Genomic DNA, 24,521 nt, shown 5'->3' with positions numbered 1-24,521 from the left:
CATCATAACCGCGCGCCTAGTGTGACTCGAGTCGGAAAGGAAGCAGACGCTCAGCAGACACAAGAATGGGTGGCAAAAATAAACAGAGAACGAAAGGAAATGTTCGCGTAAGACAAATAAGAGTTATTCGATTATTAACGATTTCTAGCTACCAGCCAAAACGGTAAAATATTATCAAAAGTCAGAGTGGCTGACTGTACAACTGGTCAGTGTCGTGAACTATGACAGCTCACATGGATAGCTCACTACAACAGATTGGTGGTATTATGTACTTCCTGTCACTTATTGTATGAAAGAAAAGTGTTTATGAAACATTTGATATAACAAGCATTTTTTCTATCGTGTCTGTTATGCAAACCTGTGTTCTTAGAGTCCTGACGTGACGTGTTTATAGTGTAATCAGACAGAAAGTGCATTAGTTTTGTAACCTGACTATAATCATCTAGATATGAAATGGTGATGAATGTGTAATGAGAGCCCTGTGTTTTCTGTCTTTCAGCCATCCAGCAGTGGCAGAGCTGCTGATCTGTTGGCAAGGGAAAGTGGTGTTGTACCGGTGTTTGTGGGATTCGGTGTTTCCACCTCCAGTGATCCAGGATATGTACCTGCAGTACAGGGGGCAGAGGAGATAGACAATCTAGTGGATGCAGACTTCCGCATGGTTCTTCGGAAGCTGTCCAAGAGAGATGCAGTCACAAAATTGAAGGTATCATTTGCTGTGATTGATTGGAAGTCAGCGTTACCTAGTGGGCAAATGTTTCAAAAGGGATGAGTAAATTTTTTAAAAAGTGGATCACTAAGAATTATCACAGTCGTTCTTGATCTCCACACTTATTTTCTTAAGGATTGTAACAGTTGTAGAGGCATATGGAGTTCCTGGATTCTTGTCTTTTCTGTTTGCTTCTGTCTAAAAAAAGTTTAAGGAAAATAAATAAATAAATATATATAGATAGATGTATAGACATGCATACATACACACATTTAACTGATTCTTAGATGTATGTAGGGTAGGTGTCAATCAAACCTGTTAAATAAAAACAATCTTTGAGTATATTCATGTGTATCTTGTTTTACACAGTGGTGTTTACTTTTGTTACTTACAGGCACCGTTCAAGTTAATAACTTTGACTTTTTAGCTCCAAACACTCAGAAATCTGCCACTTAATACTATTACAGCATGTGATAGTATGATTGAATATAATGGATACTGTGTATAAGGTATATTGCAAATGTAATCATTTATTAGAACTACAGTATTTGTAAATAAACCCAATATTACAATCCTGAGGGCTGTTTCATAAAAGACAGAAAAGCGTGGATTAAAGTCCAAAACCTGACTTGAAATAACCTAACAAATCAATCGAGACTAAAGCGGTTTCATAAAGGACAATTCAAGTTCACGTAATTTGACTAATTCGATCCAAGTTCAGAGAGTCAGGATAATGTGACGTGCACGCTTATTCTTAAACAGCCCTTAATATCAATCATGGATCAAATCGATCCACCATCGCAAACAGCGAATATTTGTGCTATTTAATGCATTTGAGACATTGTGTTTTCCTCTGTACATAACTGACACATTACGGGTATATTTTTCATCTGTAAATGTTAGAAAGTCATGCAAATATATCCATTTTGCTGTCAGAAGTGGGCGAGGCTTATGCGAGCGAACGAGCGCTGCTGCACGCATGCACGCTACACAGAAGGAGCAGAATAGAATAATAGCGCAAGAATCCAGAATAAAATATACATTCTGATAAAATATTTGTTGTTGGACATTAAATGTGACATGTATAATTTTAATCCTACATATAATGGTATTTTTATGGCAGTAACTGTAAACCAAATGTAAGCTGGCTAATACAGCCATACTAGCTCAAATGAGTTAAATGTGTGTTCCTCTTATCAGTTAAAATCTAGTTCTATTTTTTTATTTTCATTTTTAATTCAGTGATTTTAACTTTTGATTTCGTGTTTTTAATGATTTAATACTTTAAAGAGCAAATTTAGATTGTAATGTTTTAATGTTCAAATAACCATAAAAGTTACAGCTGTCATAAAATCAGAGAAAGGCTGCATGGCTAGAAACTGCTGATCAACTGAATGCACAAGTAGCAACTGTGTTAAAATGTTTTCATATATCTTAAAAAAGCTCATTAGCCTACATTTTGGGCACAATACATTAAATACAGTTGGTTGTAGCCTATTTTTATTTATTTGATTATTTAAGGTGTATTTTCTGTATGCTTTTATTTTTGGACTAATAATAAACTAATTGTATGTGAGAGAGTCAACGGTAATATCGATGCTTTCCTATTGGTCAGAGTTAGAGGAGCTCAGCTTAGCCTGGTTGTTAGCAAAGAATAAATCTCCATGCTAACATAATTTAGCCTTCTTTCATGCAACTGTGTCTGGGCTAAATTCAACCAGGATAACTGGAAAATCCCAGCTTAATCCCTTATCTTGCTTTTGTGCAATGCCCCTCTGTTGCATATATACAATTACAAAACATTTAATTTAACTGACTCCGTAATTGAATGACTCATAAATGCTAGTTAATGTGTATTTCAGGCAGTACAAGAATTTGGAGCAATGTGTCAAGAGCGACAGCCTGATGTTGTAAAAGGTGTCCTTCCATACTGGCCTCGGATATATTGCCGAATATCAATGGTAAGGGAAGAATGTCAACCCTATCATTATTTGTATATTATTTATTGATATATTTATCATTTTATCTTGTATATAATTTACATTTATAAATGTATATTTTTCAGTTTAACATTTTATTCAAATTGTAATATTGATTATATAATTTTTAATGAAAGATTTTTTGTTAAATAAGAAACAGGCAAAACTGAGTTTTCTCTAGTGGATACAGTATGTGGACCCCAATTTACATAGAGGCAGCAAAAAGATGTAAATGTTTAATTTAGTGGAATTTGAATATTTAATTTAGTTGTGTATTAGTGTAAATAAAAGGTTGGTTTAATATATAATATTTTTTCATCAGGACCACGATCGCCGTGTGCGAGAGGCCACACAGCAGGCCTTTGAGCAGCTGGTTTTAAAAGTGAAGAGGAATCTGGCCCCCTACCTGAAGAGCATCATGGGTCACTGGCTCATCTCTCAGTGTGACACATACTCTCCTGCTGCCTCGGCTGCCAGCGCTGCTTTCCAGGCTGCATTTCCCCTGAATAAACAACCAGAGGCCATCAGCTTCTGTAAAGATGAAGTCCTGACTGTAAGAAAAAGCTTATAAGCTCATACTAGTGAGAAAAAATTACATACTGCAGCATGTTTGATGCAGCTTCACATTGCTCAGCTAAAGTAAAACAAACAAACAAAAAATCTCTGTGATTCTCAGGTTCTCCAAGACAATTTGCTGAAAGAAACAGCTGACACTCTCAGTGACCCTCAGTAAGTGTATGATATGTACAAAAATAACCTAATAGTGACATTATATATACTTGTGTGTGTATATATATATATTGGTTTTGCTTTACTTGGTCACATTATTATATTTTGTGACATATACAGTGTGTGCCTGATTAATAATAGTAGTAGTTTATGTGTATAATATATTTTTTAAATAATTTATTTTGTTTTATTTTTGTTCAGGAGTGTGCCAGAGGAGGAACGAGAGGCTAAGTACATCCGTCTGTTGACCAGCACTTTGCTGGCTCTGAAGCGACTGCTGAGCATTTTACCCAAGCAGGACAGAGAGCTGCTAAAAGAGCAACTGACCCAACTCATCACACAGGGAAAATTCTGGAAGTACAGCAAACACAAGACCCCACAGGTGAGCCTAACCAGATGTTACCACGACAAGCAACTTTTCTAGTCTGAATTTAAGATCATTTACTCCCACATTAAAATCCTCTTCAAACTAGCTGTATATTAAATATTAAATGTGCTCTGAATTGTTATTAAAATGGAAATATTAAAATAGAGATGTTAGTCTATTTTGCTTTTATTGAGAACAGAAAAAATGACTAGGGTTTGGTGTAAGATGTCATATTATTAAAAAACTGGTAGATGTAAAGATTTCAGTGAATTATTCACAATGTGTTTGGTACTGTTTGTTAGCTGTTTTCTTGATGATTCACATCAGGTGTTTTAATATCATTCAAAGTTGTCTGTTTTATTTTCTAGATTCGAGGGGCGTTCTTTGAGCTGATTGGTACCATGTGTGCGCACACACCCCAACTGATCGAGGCAGAAGCGGCCCGAGCATGTTCTGCTGTGCTGCTGTCAATCGACGACACAGACCCGGTGGTGCTGCCCCCTCTGTGGGAGGCGGTCCTCCATATTCTGTCCTGCGTTGATGTGAGACTGATTTTTTTTTTTTTACACAGATGTAATAAAAATACATTACTGTTTAATAGTTTGGGGTAAGTAAGTTTTTTTTTCTTTTGTGCAGCAAATATGCATATTTTAGTAATGATGCTGAAAATTCAACTTTACCATCATAAAAATTAAATGACATTTTAAGACATATTATTACAATTTAAAATAATAATTTTGCAGTTTAATATTTCAAAATATGCAGTCTAATAGAAATGTTATTGCACATTGTAGCTATCTGTTGTCAGCAGTGATTCAGAATGACTGTCCTCATGGGAACTCTGTGCAGAACTGCTGGATGCATGTCAGTGCCAGGAAAGGTGTGATGCCGAAGCTCTGGGTGCTTCTTAAAGAAGGAGGTCGAGGTCTTGCAACATCTTTGCATCCAAACCTGCTCCCGTTTATAAGCAAACTGCCAGCAGAGGTCACACAGCCCAACCTGGAGTTCTCTAGGACATTCCTCACATCTGTCATACAGGGGTAAATGATGCCATATCATTATTCATATAGTCATTCATCCTATAGTCACGTACCTGCAGCAGATTCGCCTTTTTAAATTTGCTATATTACTTCTACTATATATTTCTACTAATTTCATATGTTTTTTTTCCCCCTCAAAAATTATAAACATTATATATGAGGGAAAAAAATTATTAATTTTTATGTATATATGTATAAGCATATGTGTGTGTGTGTGTGTGTGTGTGTGCGTGTGTTTGTCTTATATTGTGTTAAATACAATATATATCCCAAATGTAATAATTTGGTAATAATTTAGTTTAACATAACCATTTTACATACTTCCATGACTGTTAGAATTAAACAGGCAGTTTTATCATTTCAAAGTCTTGATACTGCATAATAATTTAGAATACATGTGTTTGACTACATGCTCACCAAGGCTGCATGTATTTGATCAAAAAGACAGTAAAACTGTAATATTGTAAAAATTGTTATTGTATATTGTAGTAATACTCTGTTTTGGATGAAATGCATGTACCCTTGGTGAGCATAAGATAACTTCTTTAATAGTATTTTAAAAATCATAATTATTCCAGACTTTTTACTGGTAGTGTATATTTGCATTTTTAATTGATGTTTTCCTTTATTCTGGTCTGTTTGGTCTAGGTTGTCGAGTGATCGTGCCACATCCAGTCCCTCAGAGAGTGCAGCCATTATTTTTGCCACAATGGAGTGCCTTCGGTTTATCATCCTACAGAATGCTGGAGATGAGCAGGAGCAGAGAGACATCCAGAACATGCTGATCTCAGAACAGGTCTGTAGATCACAATGAAAAGGTCTCCCTCTAAATCTGTTAATATCTCATGCATTGAACTCTCTCTTCACAGCTCCTGCCGTTGATTGACAGAGCTCTGGGAAATCCATCGCTGCAGACGGGTCCTCTGTTCCCTCAGGTCTCAGATATGCTGCTGTCCTGGGAAAAGCGGGCAGTTGGGAAAGAGGCTCCCACCTTTCAAAGACTGCTGTCAGATTTCTGGGAGGGTCTGTGTCACCTGTGCACAACTTACGTAGACTGTGAAGAAGCCAAGCTAACCGCCCTGGAGGGCATTGCATTGCTCCTGCAGATTATGCATAGCCCGAACTGTGCCAGAAAACAGACCAAGAAAACTGTGAAAATTTGCTTCACGGACAAGGAAGAAAGAGGCCAAGGAGAGGAACCTCCCAGGGAAACTTCAGCGGTCGAGGAGCAGCATTGTCCCTTGAGAAATGGACACCTGCTGGATTTGGTGTGCCAGCTGGCGGAGCTCAACATGGTATACGTGAGCGAACGTGAGTCGGAAAGGCACCTGCGCTTTTTGTCTCAGCTGCTCGGGGCGTTCCCAAGTCCTCAGGTGTTCCAGGTGCTGCTGAGGCCGGAGGAAATGAAGCCTGAAATGGGGCCAGAGCTCAGGCCACTCGCTGAGAATGCAGCTGTCCACTTTCTCCTACAAAGAGTCACTGTATGGTTAAAACAAGACGACAGGAAGGACACTGACTTCCTGGTTGACATGGTTTTTAGTTCCCTGAAGTGCTGCAGCTCCAATGATGATAAGACACTGATCCTCAACCACATCAGTGTAAGTGACCCACATGGTTCGGGGGATTGGGATGCCACAGGGATATATTAATGCGATAGCACACAAGATGCTGTATTTCAGTGTATTTACCATGTTTAAAGGGTATCATTAGGCATGACACAAAGTGTCAGTGACAACATCAGCACAATAACACACCGGTCTTCAGGAAAGAATTATATTTATTACAAATAATAATGTGATATTTTTTTTCGACATCTTCACAAAAGCATTGATAAAATAATATATATGGTTTTGTTTTGGAACCGTAAGATTTTTATTTTTTAATTAATACTTTTATTCACCAAGGATGTGCTATATTGATCAAAAGTAACAAACCTTTTGTAACAATATAAATGTATTTGCTATTCAAAACATACTAAAGTATAAATACAGCACAACTGTTTTCAACATTGATAATGATAGTAAATGTTTCTTGAGCAGTAAATCAGCATAGTAGGATGCGATGTTGAAGACTGGAAATTCAGCTTTGTAGTCATAAATAAATTACATTTGAAAATATATTCAGACAGAAAAGTTATTTTAAATTTGAATAATATTTCACAACATTACTGTTTTTGCTGTATTTTTGATCAAATAAATGCGGTCTTGGTGAGCATGAAATATTTTTTTCAAAAACATGAAAAAATCTTACCAACCCCAAACCTTTTGAATGTTTTTAATGAAATGTTACATTTTCCAACTATTTGTACTTCACATCTGTGTATCAAAAGACATTTTCTCTGATTTACAAACCAGTAATATCAATAATAATTTATTTGTCTCTTTAAAACAGAGGGATTTGAATTGGAGTGTGACTCTTCAGCTTATTGAAAAGGTACCTGTTTTTATTAAGCGATCTTTTCAGTTAGGTTACATTTATCTTTTTACAATGTTTTATACTGAAGAAATATGAGTTAACAAAATCTTCTCTTAACACTTTCATGACACCAGGCCTGTGCAGATCCTGTCTGTTTGGATGTGTGTATTGGCTGGCTGAGGGGTCCAGTGTTAGGGGAGAGGTTGGTGGGTCTGGCTGGAGATCTGTGTGTGATGGGTCTGCGTGGATCCCCTTCTTCATCATCCCATTATGCACATGGCTGGCCTCTCATCAGCCTTGCTTTGTCACAGCAGCACAATAATGGCAAGTCTGCATGCCATCACTACTCAAAAACTACCATCTGATGTCTTGCATATTGCAGTTTCAGACAAAACTGACCTATTTACTTTCATAAAACACACATTGTTAATGGAATAAAATACCAAAATTCCTCAACAGGAAGTCCTTGGTAGAAAAATTGTGAAAAAAATTATGAGTGACAGCAATACTGGCTTATCAAAAAATATCACAGTGAAGCATGTGGAATCCTTGATTTCTTCCAAATTTTTTTTACCAAGGCTGCATTTATTTGATCAAAAAACAAAAAGCTAAAATATTGTGAAATGTTATTGCAATTTAAAATAACTGTTTGCTATTATAATATATTTAAAATGTAACTTCTTCCTGTGATCATAAAGATGAATTTTCAAAAGCCATTACTCCAGTTTTCAGTGTCACATGATCCTTCAGAAATAAATTTAATGAGCTGTTTTGACACTTGATAAACATTTCCTGTTATTATGAATGTTGAAATCAGTTGTGCTGCTTAATATTTGTTTTGGAAACTGCGATGCATTTTTTTTTCAGGGTGAAAATAAAGTGCAAAAGAACAGCATTTATTTGAAATATAAATCTTTGTAACAATATAAATGCCTTTGCTGTCACTTTTGATCAATTTAATGCGTTTTTGCTAAAAAAAAATTTGTTTTAAGTTCCTTCAACAAAACAAACAAACAAACAAAAAATCTTACAGACCCAATGCGTTTGAATGATACTGAATGTCTCATTATAGGAGTTATTATGGGAGTATTATTGTGTGTTGCAAATGACTTAGTGAGTGGTTGGCTTAAAGGAAATAATGCTGTTTCACCCTTTCTTCTCTCTGCAGAGCCGCTCATCGGCAAGGCCTATGTCAAGCAAATCATTGACAAGCTTCACGCCACCCTGTCAGAAGCAAAGGGCATGTCAGACGCTGGGAACATGGAGCCGCTGGTCACTTTCATCTCTGATGTGTCTGCCACCTTCTTTTCTTCAGTTAAGGGCTGCCTGCTGCTGGCGTCTGCCGAGGAGCTGCTTATGACCGTTTTCCAGCTTCGTGCACAGGACCAAATCTCCCCTCACCTCTCAGGTACAGACTCCAAACTAGTGTTGTCACGATACTGGAATTTCTAACTTCGATACGATACCTTGAAAAATATCGATACTCGATACCATTTTCGATACCACGGAGAAAAAAACTGCCACAATATTAAGGGGGTAATTTTTTTAATTTAAAGATAAATGTAACAAGTCGAGAACATGCGGTATATTTTACATGAACAAAAAAATGTCTTGAGGTACTGCATTTGTTGATTTATTTATTAATCTTTTATTAATCTTAGTTAAATGTTAATTGAAACTAACGTTTACTAATACATGTACTAATTAAAATCCAAAGTTCTATTTGTTGATATTCTCATTTGCTTCATAACCAAAATATTTCCAGATATAGGGCCCTATGAAATCCGTTTTATTTTTCCCCAAATTCCGTTTTATTTTTTCTACATTCAATTTTTTCCATTTAAATTTTTCTGGATTCCGTTTTTTTCCGTTTTAATTTTTCTGGACTCTTTTTTTTTTTAATGGTCAAATTAAATGCTATTAATCTAAAAGCATGTCTAATTCATTAAAATCATGAAAATTATACAATTTAACATTTAATTTATTAAAAGTGTAACAAAAATGACACGTTTAGGGCCGTATGAAATGTTTTATTTTTTTCTCACCTTATGTTTTATTGTTACCAAATTCTGTGTTTTAGCATGTCTATTATTTGAATGCATACAAACAATTTTTATTTATTCTTACAGTAGCCTTATTCAATGTGTTTTCCCCCTCAGAAATTCTGTGTTGTGTATTTAAATTTTACTGGATATCAGATGAAGGCATAAAACAATTTTAATTAATTTATATTTGAATTAATGAAATTAAACATTTACATTTTTGGCAAATGAAGGGGATTTACTATTAAAATTAAAATATTTTGTGATTATTTCTTTAAAAAAATTAACAGTAGTAGTAAGTAGTAGTATTATGTACATTCTACTAAATAATAGTAATATAGCCTATTTCTGGCACACGGTCTTTAATAGGCTGTTAAACCGAACTTTTATTTTGACGGGTTGCCGTGAATACTTTTAAAGTTCTGTGTGTGTATGATATGAAGCTAGTTTTACTCAAATTAAATGGTAAAATGCTCGTAAAGTGCCTTTCAGATCAGTTCTGGAGATATTGATGTATTTATGTCCTCATTGAGACGGCAGACGCTGAAATCACCGCGAGCGCCACATTAGTAAACAAAACCGCACGTGCAGCACATTCACACAGAGACGCGCAGAACATGCAGGATTCATATTTAAATCCACTTTTGCAGCTTAATATTTACAGATACTAGTCCATATCGCGATTTGATTTAAGTGTAATGACCTACTTTTGATTAATTCATCCAAACTTTGACAAATTCCGTGACATTCCGCGTTAAACTGTAAATTCCGTGTTTATGACTGGATTCCGTGCGCGTTCTCTGCATCGCGGAGATCATATATTCCTACAGATGTTCTTTAACAACCAGAGCAGTCATCTTTCTATTCACTTCACTTTTGCTATTTAACCAGAGCGAAGGAGACGAGTGCGGTCACGTGTGGTGCTGGTCCATGCGCCTTTGGAGAGAAGTGAAAGTGACAGCTCGGCTAGTATCGGTGTATCGATACTTCGGGAAATGAATATTGGTACCGTTCAGATATTTCAGTATCGATATTTATCGAAATATCGATATTTTTGACAACACTACTCCAAACCATCAAGAAGTTCAAACAGTGGTCTATGTAGAATGTGATTCTCAATTTCTTTCAATATTACACCACAAATAAAGTCTCCTCAACTGTGTGTATTGCTTTTAAATGCATGTCTGGTTTTTCCCGGCAGATGCTCTTCTCCTGAAGCTGCAGCACGCCTACACTGCTGGCATTCAATCACTGATCACTAACCTGGGTGCAGGGGTCACAAAGGGCACCCTCCTCCACAACATTGCACTCTGGGTTAAAAGTCAGATGCTCACCATGCCACTGACAGTCAAAAGGTCTCAAAATGACTCATCTAATGGCCTTTGATAAATGTGCTTTCTCCGAATACTGTTACTTTATTTATTTATTTTTTTAAAGTCTGGATAGCTGAAAGAATTGTTTGGGAACTTGTCTCAATCTCCTCTGTTATTAATGTCAGTCTGAAGGTTCTGGTGCAGGCTGTGGAAAGTCTGGCTCAGACCATCGCCTCAGCCCAGAAGACCAGCTGTCTCCTGTCTCAGTTTATCTGCTGTCTTACTCCTACTGAAGAGGAATGGAGTTGCATTAGACGGGCCCTGCCGCCTCAGGTACTCAGCCAGTCACAAATGACATTCACACAGGCCAAACAAGCCGGCAAAGGATTTTGGGAGGAACCATTGGTTTAATATTTTGTTAAAATGGTATAAATATACTGCTCCGGGTGTGTGTTCACGGTGTGTGTGTGTTCACTGCTGTGTGTGTGCACGTTGGATGGGTTAAATGCAGAGCACGAATTCCGAGTATGGGTCACCATACTTGGCTGAATGTCACTTCACTTCATAAAGAAGGTACTTCCTTAAAGGGATAGTTCACCCAAAAATGAAAATTCTGTCATTAATTACTCACCCTCATGTTGTTCCAAACCCATAGTACATTCATTCATCTTTTAACACAACTTAAGATTTTATAAAGCGTATTCTCGTAGCTTCATAAAATTACGGTTGGACCACTTGGACTATTTTAACGATTCTGGGCCTTGAACGTAGTTGTTCTATTACTGTCTATGGAGGGTCTGAAAACTCTCATCAAAAATCTCAATTTGTGTTCTAAAGATGAATGAAGGTCTTATGGGTTTGGAACGACATGACTGTGAGTAATAAATTACAGAATTTTCATTTTTGGGTGAACTATCCCTTTAAAATGGTAAAGAATGTCATTTTAATTAATTATATTTGTTCATCTCTGCAGTGGGTGAAACACGCTCTACTGTGTGGTCATCTCAGAGTCACTGGTGAATACCCCTGCATGGACTTTTTTTCAACTAACCAGCTGCCTGCACACCTGTGTGTAAGTGCATTACTGGGCAGAATCATCTTCACTGCATCTTCACCTGATGACCAGCAGGTGGAGGCAGACTTCTTTGAAATTCCTGATCTCAAACACATAGGTGAGACTCATTCATTCATCTAGCTTTTGGTTGCAGTGAGCTTGTAAAATAATATTTTTTAAATAATTTTTGCTCATGCATTACACATTCTGAAAGGATAATGTAGAGATTTTTTAGAGGAGGACATATTCTGATAGCGTGTAATGTGAATCAATCTTTATAACAGTGTAAAATGTTCATGAAATGCATACAAATATCAGTTGCCACTTTATATCTCCCAATATGTCTTACTAAGATTTAAATGCTAGTTTTATGATCAAAGCTCTGTAGTTTTTATTGGCGACAAACATATAATGCAATGAAATATCATGTATCAAGATCTGAAGATGGACATTTTTTGAATTATACTAAATTGCCTTTTAATTGCTACAAAACTATTTTTTAACGTGTTGATTTAGGGGCTTATCAAATGTGTATCAAATATGAAGAAGTAGGCTTTATAGAGTTAAAATAAAGTGTCACCAATACTTGTATTAATGTAGTTTCAGAGATTTTCTATGGACTTCAGTGGTGTGAAGAAATGGAGCTTTCACCACCCATGGTGTCTGAATATCACAAACTGTTGCAGACCTGGAGTTTAGAGCAGATAATCCACAACAACAGCCTGATCCAAACTACTCTGTTAGACACACTTTTCACAAGGTCAACTCATTCATGTGATTTTTATTTTTATTTTTTATTTATTTATTCTCAAAACATGCATTTTCAATAGTAATGGCTTAGCCTATATATAAATGTCTTTTTGTTTTGTTTTAATCAGCATAATTCATAGACCGTTTTATCCTTTTTAATCACAGGTCACAAGAAGAGGGCTCCCTCTGGTCACTAGCTCTGGCAAAATACATGCAGAACAGTAAAATGGAACCAAGCCACATCAAGGCCTTATACGGCAATGTAGAAAAGTAAGACATTCATCAAAACACACACACACACACACACACACACACACACACACAACAAATGCTAACATACACCACCATTCTGGGTCAGTAAGATTTTTTTTTGTGTTTTTGAAAGAACTCTTATGCTCACCAAGGCTGCATTTATTTGATTACAAATACAGTAAAAACCATAATATTGTGATTATAATAATTAAAATAGTTTTTTTTTATTTAAATATATTTTAGAATTTTCAGTAGTCATTAACCTATTTTTTAGCGTCACATGATCCTTCAGAATTCTAAAAAGCTAATTAATGTTGATTTTGTACATTTTAATAATTTTTTTTAATACTTCTTTTATTTAGTTGAAATAGAAATCTTTAGCAGAAATGTCAGCCTAGCCAGCAAGGTGGTTGTGACGTTCCTGCTAATTCGGTGGCTTTTTTTGTTTGTCAGTTTCTTTCCCCTCTCAGAACACAGCGTGAGCACAGTGCAGGTGCTGTGTCCATTTCTAGCCAGTGAAGAGAGAGAATCCCTCATCGCCTTGTGTGTCGCAGAGCTCCTTAACTGGCAGGACAGAGAGCAGGACTGCATCCATAGTGAGATTCAAATCATATACACACACCGCACACGATGAGTCATATAGGCTGAGTAGCACCGATCTCACTCACTTAAGTGATGTGAAAGAATAATGTTGTGTGTGTAGGTGTGCGGGGCTGTCTGGCTGTGCTGCTCTGCTGTCTTCAGGCCGACACGGATGTGGAGGATGAAATCTTGTTGGCTGTCATAGCCACGATTGCCGAATGGAGGAACAGTAGAGAGGAGTGGTTCCTCTTCAACAGGTGAGACTGTGTCTCCGCTATGTGTATCTCTGTAATGAGGAAGATGGCAGTGGCAGTCATGTTTATGTCAGAGCTGTGGCCGTGATGCTCAAGTGGGTGATGCAGGTTTTTATTTGCCCTCTTCTTTGTAGCTTTCCAATAGTAAACTAAAAATACATAAAATGTTTAAAATTTGTTAACTATTTAAAATATCTCAAGATATATATATATATACACGCACGCACACACACATATACATATAAAAATAATAGCTATCATAACAATGCTAAATGCATCAAGAACGTGATGCAACTTGAAATAATACTTAACAGCATATAAATATTTAGCCCAAAATTCATTCATAACAAAAACATGAATGCAGAAAAACAGAAAAATTACTTTACTTTTACTTTTGTCATTTAGCAGACGCTTTTGTCCAAAGCGACTTACAAATAAGAAAAAGTAACTAAAACTAAAAAGTTACAACTCTATAAATACTATCTACCCACATATTTAAGAAAATAAATTAAATAAAATTAACACATGCATATACCAACAACATTTCAATAATAAACATATCAATGAAAAAATTAAATAAAAAGCTACTACTATCCCTTGCCGGTGTCCCTGCCCGGTGGAGTCGCACGGTAGAAAATTATCAAAATATTTTTCCTATCCCATCTTTACTATATTTTTGGAATAAAACATTTTAAAATATAAAATCAGTAATTAAGACAAAATAATTATAGCTAGCATGATGCCTAACAATATATAAACATTTTCTTAAAATTTCAAAATGTTTCAATGCTGAAAAAAAGAAAAATGAACAAAAACTGTTTGTTTTTTTTATTCTCTCTTTACTGTATCTTTTAAATATATATATTTTAAATAAAATTAAATGAAAAATAAATAAAATAGTTTAAATACAGTTTAATTTAATTAAATATATTTAATATTCATTCAGGTAACTTTGTGTCCATTTGCAGTGACCTTGGAAAAGTCTCTACCGCAGGGCTCTTACTGGCAGTAGAAATGATGCGTTTCCTGTGCTGGATGGTGGATCATTCTCCTACAGTCTTGGGAAATACTCATTGGGATCTCCTGCTCTGCTCAATGCTGGCATGGCTTGAGGTGAGATCTCTCTCTCCATCTTCATTTACACTGTTTGTATGCAGTAGACAGGCTCACAGCGACACTTTCCCTGTCCTTTCCAGAAATTTCCACCCCAGTGCACAATCAAATCTGCATTTTGAATAGATCTTATTTTAACACCAGGTGTAAATGAGATCTGAGGTGCTTTACACATATGGCTGATCTTATAAATAATCACACCTACTCTTGAGAACTGTGCTGCATACAGACGACGATCTAAGCGAATGTAATTTTTAATCAGCGCAACATGTAATTGTGTGTTTTTCACAGACCGCCAGTGAGAACAGCAGCATGTTCTGGAATCCTTGGGTGCAGCTGTTTGTGTGTGCAAACTGTGAGCTTATTGTAAGGTTGAGTGAGTTTTTCACATCGCCTCCTGCTGGTGTGGTGGATCAGCTTCCTCCAGAGCTGAACTCAGAGTGGAAGGAGTTCTTTTTGGAGGGAATTCACAACCTTCTGCTCCCACTGCTTATTAAGATCCCTGGTGAGTCGCCTTAACAAGAACCTTTAAGTTTAGTTTGTGGTTTAATGATTTTTTATTTATTTATTTTTTCTATATATCTACACTGCTGTTCAAAAGTTTGCGGTCAGTTAATGGTTTTGAAAGATGTCTTTTATGCTCATCGAGGCTGCATTTGTTTTATCAAAAATACAAGTAATATTGTGAAATATTACAATTTAAAATTGTTAACTGTTTTCTATCTTAATATATTTTAAAATGTAATTTATTAATGCGATAAAGCTGAATTTCCAGTCTTCAGTTTCACATAATCCTTCAGAAATCATTCTAATATACTGAATTGATACTAAAGAAAAAATCACTAGAAATTCACATAATTTTTTTTTATTAATGATTAAATGATTATCTCAACCTGAACTTCTGAAATCTGCTTTTTACCTTAAAATGTATTGATAACCACCATAATACAGGTGGTAAAATAGAAAGCCAGGCCTTTCCATAAAACATGGGCAGAACAGGGTCATACACACAAAGACAAAATGCCAAAAGGGTAATACACAGCAGCACTAAAATAATGCAGTAAACATGAGCTAAATAACAAAACACCTTAATGAGAACAAAAAAAGTATAAAAATATTTCAAATAATAAAATGTAATTATAAAATTATACATAATGTCATGCAGTGACTACTGGGAATGCTCTTTTACGGTTTTTAACAATAAATTGTACACATTTTTATAAATATATTATTTTACAGTATTACACAGTAAAATTGCATATAACGTGATGAAACAATTGTTTTTTTACAGTAGTATTGCAAAAAATTGCAAACAGATTTATAGTGTAATTAAAGCTCCATCACTAAACAAAACAACCAAAAAAGCTATATCTACAAACCATTCAAACTTAGTCATCAAATATTTGCCCAGTATGCATTATGACTCATCCTTAGTATTAACCTAGAAATACTTTTTATACTACTTGTATCATTTATACTTCTGATGTTTAATGGAAACATGATGTCTGGTGGTTAACAGACTACTGAAATGTCAAACTTTTGTCTCAGTGGACTTTACAGAGCCGGATGACCCTTTGTTCCCCCTGCCGGCATTGAGGGCAGTGGGGGAGGCTCTTACCTATATCCCTGTGGAGCTGCTCACACAGAATAAACTCCCTCCTCGGTTCGTAGCTGACCAGAGGAGCAGTCTGCCAGAACCCCTCCAGACCCTGCTGAATACCCTCTCACCCCTGCTGCTCTTCAAAGCCCGGCCGTTACAGCTCGCAGTCTACCACATCCTACACAAGTACAGACTCTCTTGCTTTCCTTAACGTTTACTTAACTCTAACTCCACACAGTAGACATTTAAATGGGTCTTACAATGGAAAACTTACTGTTTTGAAGCAATAGTTACCTAAAAATGAAAATTTGTTGAAATTTTAGCATAAGATCACTTGCTCACCAATGGATCCTCTGCAATGAATGGGTGCCGACAGGATGAGAATCCAAACATCTGATAAAAACATCACAATAATTCACTCCAGTCCATCAATTAAGGTGTTAAGAAGTGAAAAGCTTTGTGTTTGTAATAAATCCATCATTAATGTATGGCATTCCATAATCCATAATAACACATCCTCCAGTGAAAAAAATATGTCCCTTGTTGTCATCTCACATCAAAATCCACTGATAGTTTAGAATGGTTTTTGCATGTAAATAGTGCTTGATCTGAGTATATTTCTCTCCTGATTCAGACGAGATGAATTTTTCAATGGAAAAAGCAATATTATGTATAGAGAACTTGTATTTTAGCCAGAAATTACTTACGAACATGCAGCTTTTCACTTCACAAGATGTTAATTGATGGACTAGCAACACGTAGATTAGTTATGGATTATTGTCATGCTTTTATCAGATGTTTGCACTTTCTTTCTGACGGCACCCATTCAGTCTAGACTAGAGAATCCAATGGTGAGCAAGCAATGTAATTTAAAATTTCCCCAAATCTGTTGAAATTTCTCCAAATCTCAAAATTTGGAAATCTCCAAATTTTCAGCAAATTTTATTTTATGTGAGAACTTTTCCCAAAGTTTAGCATAATGTAGATATACTCTAGATGTCCTGTCACATGATCAGCAACCATAAGCAAATTCACAACAAAGTTTTAAAGATACAGTAGCAAAAGCAACCTTTTTAATACTAAAAAGTCAGTGAAAGGGCAGAAAACAGTTATACTAAACTAAATTACAACTGTTTGTGGTGCAGGAAAACTTGTTTAACATTATAATTGAACTTGTGGGGAAAAATAAAATGCAAAGTGTGGAATACCGCATTAAGAAGTCAGCATGTGTCTTGCCACCTAGACATTTGTTTTCTACCTGTTCTGCAGCGTCTGCAGAAACGCTGTAATGGACTTTCCTGTAAGTTGCTTCGGTAGGAAAGTATCTGTCTAGAACATAATTGTAAATGTAATTGAAATGAATACTCCAAGGGATGGCCGGTTTTTGCATAGCCTTAAGGTCATATTGTATGGAAGAAGTTTAATCCACAATGCGTTCCGCTTTGGGTTTAATTAAATATGCTTCATTGAGAGCACAAGCCTCTGGGAGAGAAACAGTTTTATATTCCACAAGGTTACCTGATGTCTCCTCTGTGCTGTTGTTGTAGTGCGATGTCCATTACAAGCCTTTGAATGAGCTTCAGTGCTGACGTGGAATCGTCTCGGGAGAAATGTGAGTGATGTGCTTGTGTCTTACAGGGTGATGCCTTTGTTGCCAGAGAGTGACAGTGAGAGTGCCAGCGCTAAATCTGACGCTGAAGATGGAGAAGAACCATGCTTGTAAGACACACAAAAACACACTTTCACACACACTGGCACTTAAAAGTCTTTGGACTTTAATGCTAAAAAGATTCCATTTGGTTAGATTTGTTTTTCATCCATCCATCTTTGTTTGTGTTTGTATTTTTCTGTATTTATTTATTTAATTAACTGTTGTATTATCTACAATGTAAAATAACTAGAGTAATGCAAAAAACATTATGCAAATAACACAAAACACCCTGATATACACTGACAATAGCATAAATTGGGGAAAAAATTATATAAATTTATTCATATAATTTCTATATCATATGTGATCTAACAGTGATTCTGGGAATGTCCGTTTACTGTTTTCATTAAGTTATTCATATTTTTTAATATTTTCTTATTCATTTACTATTTAACAATTTTTTTTCATTATTTAATTATTGTTTTTACTCATATTTAACGATTTTTGATATTTAAAATATCAGTTTAAATTGTTATTTAAAATATATTTGTAATGGTTAATATTTAATATATATATATATATATATATATATATATATATATATATTTAATATATATATATATATATATATATATATATATATATATATATATATATATATATATATATATATATATATATATATATATATATATATAATTATTATTTATTAAAATAATGCCACTTCACAAGACGTTAATGGACAGGCGTCGTGTGGATTACTTTTTGATTATTGTTATGCTTTTATTACTTTGTTGTATGCTTTTATGAGCTGTTTCTGATGGCACCCATTAAATCTAGAGGATCCAGTATTTAATTGTTGTATTATTTACTTTTAATTAACTGTTTTTGTTATTTAAAATGTTAATATTTAAAATATCTGTTCAATATTTAATATTTATTTTATGTTATTTATTTAATCATTTATTATTATTTTTTTCTGGGGCCACCAGGTTTTATGGTATCTAGATGACTTACTGTATGCACTTCCTTTAGGTCTCCTCCAGCAGCATTGATGAGCATCCTTTCTGCCACAGAAGAGCTCCTGGAGAATATTCTAGGTGGTGTGCAAGTGGGTGAGTTTGCAGTGGTGCAACCCCTCAGTATGGAGCACTGCTTCATTCTGGGATATCTTCTGGCCTGGAAACTCCTCTTCACTTTCTTCAAGGCTTCTTCATCTAATGTAAGTAAAAAAAAAAGTCATAATGCTCTGGAAAGCTGTCAATCATTGTCTCATCCTTTTTGATAGACGTTTAACAGAGACATTCTAGAGGTTAAATGGTCTGTCAGATGTGTCCGTCTCATTGTGACAGAAATATTGAGTGATAATGTCACAGCTTTCATCTCCACAGCTCTTTATGATTTTGAGTGAAAGCAAAAAAAAAAGCCAAAGTACTTTTATGTAATGCAAGCAACATGACATGTCTTTTACGTAGCGAGAATGTCTGTTTTTGTTTTTCAGCTGCGAGCTCAATACTCTCTACATCTGAAAAAGTCTCGTTATCTTCATAAACTCCTGCTCCACCTGTTCCGCTTGATGCCAGAGAACCCATCAGTGCCTGGACAGCCAGCAGAACCCTCAAACAAAGAACCCAAAACCTTCTTCACCGAGAGTTTGTCTCTCTCCCCACAGAGTATGTTGCAGAATATTTAGAACTGTGATTCTCAACTAGTTTTACCATATGAATCAACACTACCAAAATTATTTATTGTAAAAAGTGTTAAAATTTAATAAACGTATCACTGAATGTTTATACGCTATCACAAACTACAACTACCCAACAATATGCAATATTATTAGTAATTTTTACAAAAAAAATAATCATGTGTTTAGTGTCAAACTAAACAATTATGTTTTTGGATGTATTTTGTTCTTTGCATTTAGCATTAGTTTTTTTCCTTGCCAGTTTTCTTTTTATTTTAAAGTTTTATCAATTTTATGTTTATTGTAATTGTTTTTTATTAGTTTTTAAAATATTTCTATTATTTATTACTTTAAACTTGTTTCAGTTAGTAGTCAAGGCAGCATTTCTAATTGTTTTTCATCTAATGTTTACATTTTATTAAAGCTTCATTTTAGTTTTTAAAACTTTATGGAAATTACGGAGTTTGAATAGTTCGTTTTATTCATCAATAACAACACAGTCTGCTACCTGTGTTACCTGATCAAAACAGATCTGTGGCTCATCAGTTGACAAGCAATGATTTGTAACATTTATGTATTACTCTCTTATCTGAGATCAGCTGTGTAAGTGTGTGTGTGTTTTCTAGAAACTGAAGGTCTGCAGTTTGAGGTTCCCCATCTGGCCTGCTCTGTGTACTATGGTGCATTGAAGGACTTGCCAGCAATGGTGCGTCTGTGGTGGAACAGCCAAGAGAAACGTGTCTTTAGCACGGTGGATAAATTCACCAGCAAGTACGTCAGCGGCGTTTTGTCTGTGCAGGAGATTGCCTCTGTACAGTCCAGCACCCAGACTTTTGAGAACATGATGGTGAGCCCTGGTGGAAAGTTTAAGTGAAATAAAGTGCTCTGTGCTTAAGTGGTTTATTGCATTATAATGGGATGTTTGTTTTTTTTGCCCAGGTAAAAGCACGGTCTGCCACGCGGGAGGTGATTGCGACTTACTCTGTCGATGATATCTTCATAGAGCTGGTGATTCAGCTGCCTCAGAATTATCCGCTCGGATCTATCTCAGTGGAGAGTGGGCGGAGAGTGGGCGTGGCTGTTCAGCAGTGGCGCAATTGGATGCTTCAGCTCAGCACGTACCTTACACACCAGGTACAGGAAGTAGAAATATTCTCAGTCGATAAATGCAATGACATTTAGTTATTAACATTTAGTTAAAACTATACACTACTGTTCAAAAGTTTGTGGTCTGTAAGCTTGAACATCTCAAATGAAAATAACTCTTCTCTGTTTCAATATATTTTAAAATGTATTCCTGTGATGTTAAAACTTTAAAATTTTCAGCATCATTAATCCAGTCTTCAGTGTCACATGACTTTTCAGTATGCATTCTAATATGCTGATTTGCTGCTCGAGAAACATTTCTTATTATCAGTGATGAAAACATTTTTGCTTCATATTTTTGTTGATAGTGTGATATATATTTTTTAGGATTCTTTGATGCATAAGAACTTTAAAAGAGCAGCATTTATTTGAAATAAAATTAATGTAATGTAATTAGTAATGTAATTTTAATTTTCATCCTTGCTGAAAAAGTTTTACATTCTTAAAAAAAAATCATTATATATATTTTTTTTTCTCTAAATATTTTTGCTTCATGCCAAATTATATTTTCAGTTTCCTAATTTCAAAACTTGTTTTTGGAAATCTTTAACCTGACTCTAAAACACGTAATACAAGGCATAATACAAGGTAGTGTTGTTATAGAGAAACTAAATATAAAGTATTTGGACATTTAAGCCACATAAAAATGAATTTTATTGTATTAGATGAAAAAAAAAATAATAATAATCAAACCAAGTGCCATCTGGAAACAAATGATGCAAGAGTTTTTGTCAGAACTAACTTCATTTTTGGGCCATTGTTGCTTTAACCAAAATCCTAAAGTCATTCTTAGTGATTTTGAATAATAATAGTGGAATTAGAGATATGAAATGTGATCTCTGTTGTTAAAAAGTGCTACTGGGTTTCTGGGTTTGATTTTCTTTTTTTAATATAATGCAGTGGTATTCATACTTTTTTTTTTTTTTTTTAGATTTGAAAACTTTTTGGGACTGATGTTAATGTTGTCTCGTCTGTTTATGTTGGAATTGTCCGGTGACCACTTGGACTGGTTTATTAAAGAAACGGTTAAACGTGAATTATTTTTTTTTTAAATAATATGAATAACTGAAAATGGCCAGACTAATTTAGATAATATTTTCATGTTTGGTAGAATGGTAGTATTCTGGAAGGTCTGTCGCTGTGGAAGAACAATGTTGACAAGCGTTTTGAGGGGGTGGAGGACTGTATGATCTGCTTCTCTGTCATTCACGGATCCAATTACTCGCTGCCAAAGAAAGCCTGCCGTACCTGCAAAAAGAAGTTCCACTCTGCCTGTCTGGTGAGTGCCACATGCACAATCTTTTGCTGTTCCATCATAGTTATTTTTAGATGAAGGTTTTTTTGAGAATTGAAAGTGTACTTTTGAGCTTTTGTTATTTTACAAATTTACATCACTGTCTATAATATCTGCAGTTTAAGGTTAACATGGCACTCATTTTACTTCTGTAGTCTGAAGTATTTGTGTGAAACAGGTTATTCAATAGTATTAAAAAATTTAATAAACTCAAATTTTGATTTCATTTTGAGTTTTAATGTTTTTAATTGGTAGTACGATTGCATCCCTTTCAAATCATAGGTTTAAAATCCTATAGAAGGTCACCAGTGCACTTTTGAAAAATGAAATGGAAAATTTTATCATTTCCCATCTGCAGTGAAGTTCTCAATCTGCAGATATTTCAGAATCAGCAAAATGTGCCACCTTGAATGATCTCGAACGCTTCTCGTTCCTCGCTGACCGCTTGTTTCCATTTCTTTTCATTTCACAGTATAAATGGTTCACATCTAGCAACAAATCCACATGTCCTCTGTGCCGAGAGACATTCTTCTAAGCTCTGTCTCCATGGACACAAATAATAGGTGAATGACGTCCTCGGCAAACAGCTGACTCGGAAAGAAGTGTTCTGTTTGTTTGTTTGTGCATACGATTTTTGCAGTGCTGCAATTTACAGTGGCCTTTTAGTTTCTGAATCTGACGATGCACCCAACAACACCTGTCACAAATAACAAAATGAACAAACAGCTGGAATTCCAGAAAACAATACCCAGACTGGATTAAAGACAGCTTGACAGGACAATAAAGGCTGAACAAGTCTGCGCATTCATGGCCTTAAAGGAATAGTTCACCAGAAATCAACATTTTGTCATTATTTACTCATGTCATTCCAAACCTGTTTCATGTTATTATTATAATTATTTTTTTATGGAACACAGAATTTTGAAAGATATTGACACTATTTTCCTCAACATATTTGTCAAGCCCCCCCCCCCCCCCCCACCTCCCAAAAAAACAACAACAACAAAAACAGTCAGTATGAATAAAAAAGTAAGTATAGTACAAGATGCAATAAATAAAGTCATATGGTAGCTTAGTGAAAGGAATGGCACACAACTTAGGTTGTTCTCTTTTTGTTTTAAACAAAATGTATCTGTATACAGGTTTGAGATGACATGGATGATCACAAAAACATTTCCCATTTCATTCCCAAAATTTCCCATTTCCCATACATTTCCCATTCACAAATAAATCTTAACTGTTCATAGTTTCTGCTGATGTGATAAATGTGGGACCACATGGATGACCTGTATAGAAATAATGGTTTTGGCTTTTAACCTCAGCTTGATGATATTCTGTATAATATGACACAATGCTGTATACAGCAGAAATATCTGTTTGCTTTGATCTTTAGTTGTCATGGATTGTGTAACATGACACATTCTGTGGTCCTGAAATACAGATGTTTATCATACTTTCAGCCTCACTGTTTATCATACATCATTTTACGTAATTTGCATCTGTCAATCAGATTGACAGTGTGTCACATTATCTGTGCATTTGTGTCTGTTCCTCAGAGTCACGGTAGCTTATCTATTGAAGCTGCAAGGTAAGCTGCCGTTTGCATTTAAGCAGGGAAGACATGCATTGGAGAATAATTTCAGAGGCCAAAAAAGGTTGGTGATCAAAGCACATCTAATCCATCTGTTGCTCGGCTATTAATATTTAATAGACGTTCCCATTGAAGAGCCACATGTATTGCATGATGCAGAACACTACCTGAAACAAATATGAACAAAACCATGTGTCTCCTCTAGCCATGTTTAAATTTTAAACTTGTTCATGTTATTGAAGCTTATGTAAGTAGTGAAACAGGAAAAGCCTTTGATCTTCAATCCCATATGGCTATGGTTTCCCCTACACAATTGGTGTGACCTAGTGGTTTACATATTATGTTGTCAAACACGACTACGGAGATGGGTTTATTAGCAGGGACATGCTTAATACACATGCATTACAATGTAATTACACAGTTATTACAGTGTAATAACAGTATAATAAAATATTTAGAAAAATACTAGCACATTATGTATATGTGTGTGCATATCATTATATCCATGTGCATAATAATGACACAAGTATTTGCATGTATTTCTCAAATGCAAAGCCTGCACTCATTCCTAGAAGTCATCCTCATTCTGTGTTGTTGTCTGTATCTGTTGCCCTATACGGCGTGACTGAGGCTTATCTCCTGAGAGAGGATGGAGCAGAGGTCCCCCAAAACCAGAAAGAAAAGATCATTTTCTGTTGCATGCAGAGGAAGCTAATGCTTCTGGGTGAAGCGAGGAAGGATTTAGAGCTCTTGGGGAGATTTAGCCGCCTTATCTATGATAAAAATCAATAGCGGTAAAGACTACAATGAGCACCGGGGAGACGGGATTGTCGGAAGGCTCAGTATATATATGACGCGAGGAAGTGCATACGTTTTCGTCACTTTCCCGTGCTAGTAGGACTGCCTTAATAACGATGTGTCAGAGAGAATCAGCAGGAAAAAGAGTGAGATGAAGA

General features: G+C 35.4%; 1 protein-coding gene across 2 annotated transcripts; it reads left to right on the top strand.

Moving 5' to 3' along the window:
• Nucleotides 1-10: 10 nt before the first annotated feature.
• On the top strand, nt 11-24,040 carry LOC306866162 (E3 ubiquitin-protein ligase listerin-like). Of its 2 annotated transcripts, XM_079411228.1 has the most exons (31): nt 11-107; nt 500-706; nt 2,572-2,670; nt 3,011-3,241; nt 3,365-3,417; nt 3,619-3,799; nt 4,153-4,326; nt 4,634-4,824; nt 5,473-5,620; nt 5,694-6,422; nt 7,216-7,257; nt 7,374-7,563; nt 8,408-8,647; nt 10,483-10,636; nt 10,780-10,927; nt 11,568-11,766; nt 12,249-12,408; nt 12,564-12,668; nt 13,104-13,246; nt 13,354-13,489; nt 14,455-14,599; nt 14,891-15,104; nt 16,148-16,385; nt 17,838-17,918; nt 18,886-19,072; nt 19,352-19,523; nt 20,161-20,381; nt 20,474-20,668; nt 21,792-21,959; nt 22,447-22,537; nt 23,531-24,040. In XM_079411228.1, the coding sequence occupies exons 1-30, from the start codon at nt 66-68 to the stop codon at nt 22,507-22,509; spliced, it is 5,256 nt and encodes a 1,751-aa protein (XP_079267354.1). In that variant the 5' UTR covers nt 11-65; the 3' UTR covers nt 22,510-22,537; nt 23,531-24,040. The 2 variants fall into 2 exon arrangements, with proteins under 2 accessions (XP_079267354.1, XP_079267353.1); XM_079411227.1 differs by lacking the exon at nt 23,531-24,040 and having other exon boundaries at nt 13-107; nt 22,447-23,432.
• Nucleotides 24,041-24,521: the final 481 nt, after the last annotated feature.

Source organism: Barbus barbus (genome assembly GCF_936440315.1).
Source record: "Barbus barbus genome assembly, chromosome: 47".
In the NCBI taxonomy this organism is placed as follows: domain Eukaryota; kingdom Metazoa; phylum Chordata; class Actinopteri; order Cypriniformes; family Cyprinidae; genus Barbus; species Barbus barbus.
This window is presented reverse-complemented; position numbering and strand designations above follow the sequence as displayed.

Coding starts and splice junctions, on each gene's coding strand:
- LOC306866162 (XM_079411228.1), top strand. CDS start 66: ATGGGTGGCAAAAATAAACAGAGAACGAAAGGAAATGTTCGC. Junction 4,825..5,472: donor CTCACATCTGTCATACAGGG/GTAAATGATGCC, acceptor TGTTTGGTCTAG/GTTGTCGAGTGATCGTGCCA. Junction 20,669..21,791: donor GCACGTACCTTACACACCAG/GTACAGGAAGTA, acceptor CATGTTTGGTAG/AATGGTAGTATTCTGGAAGG.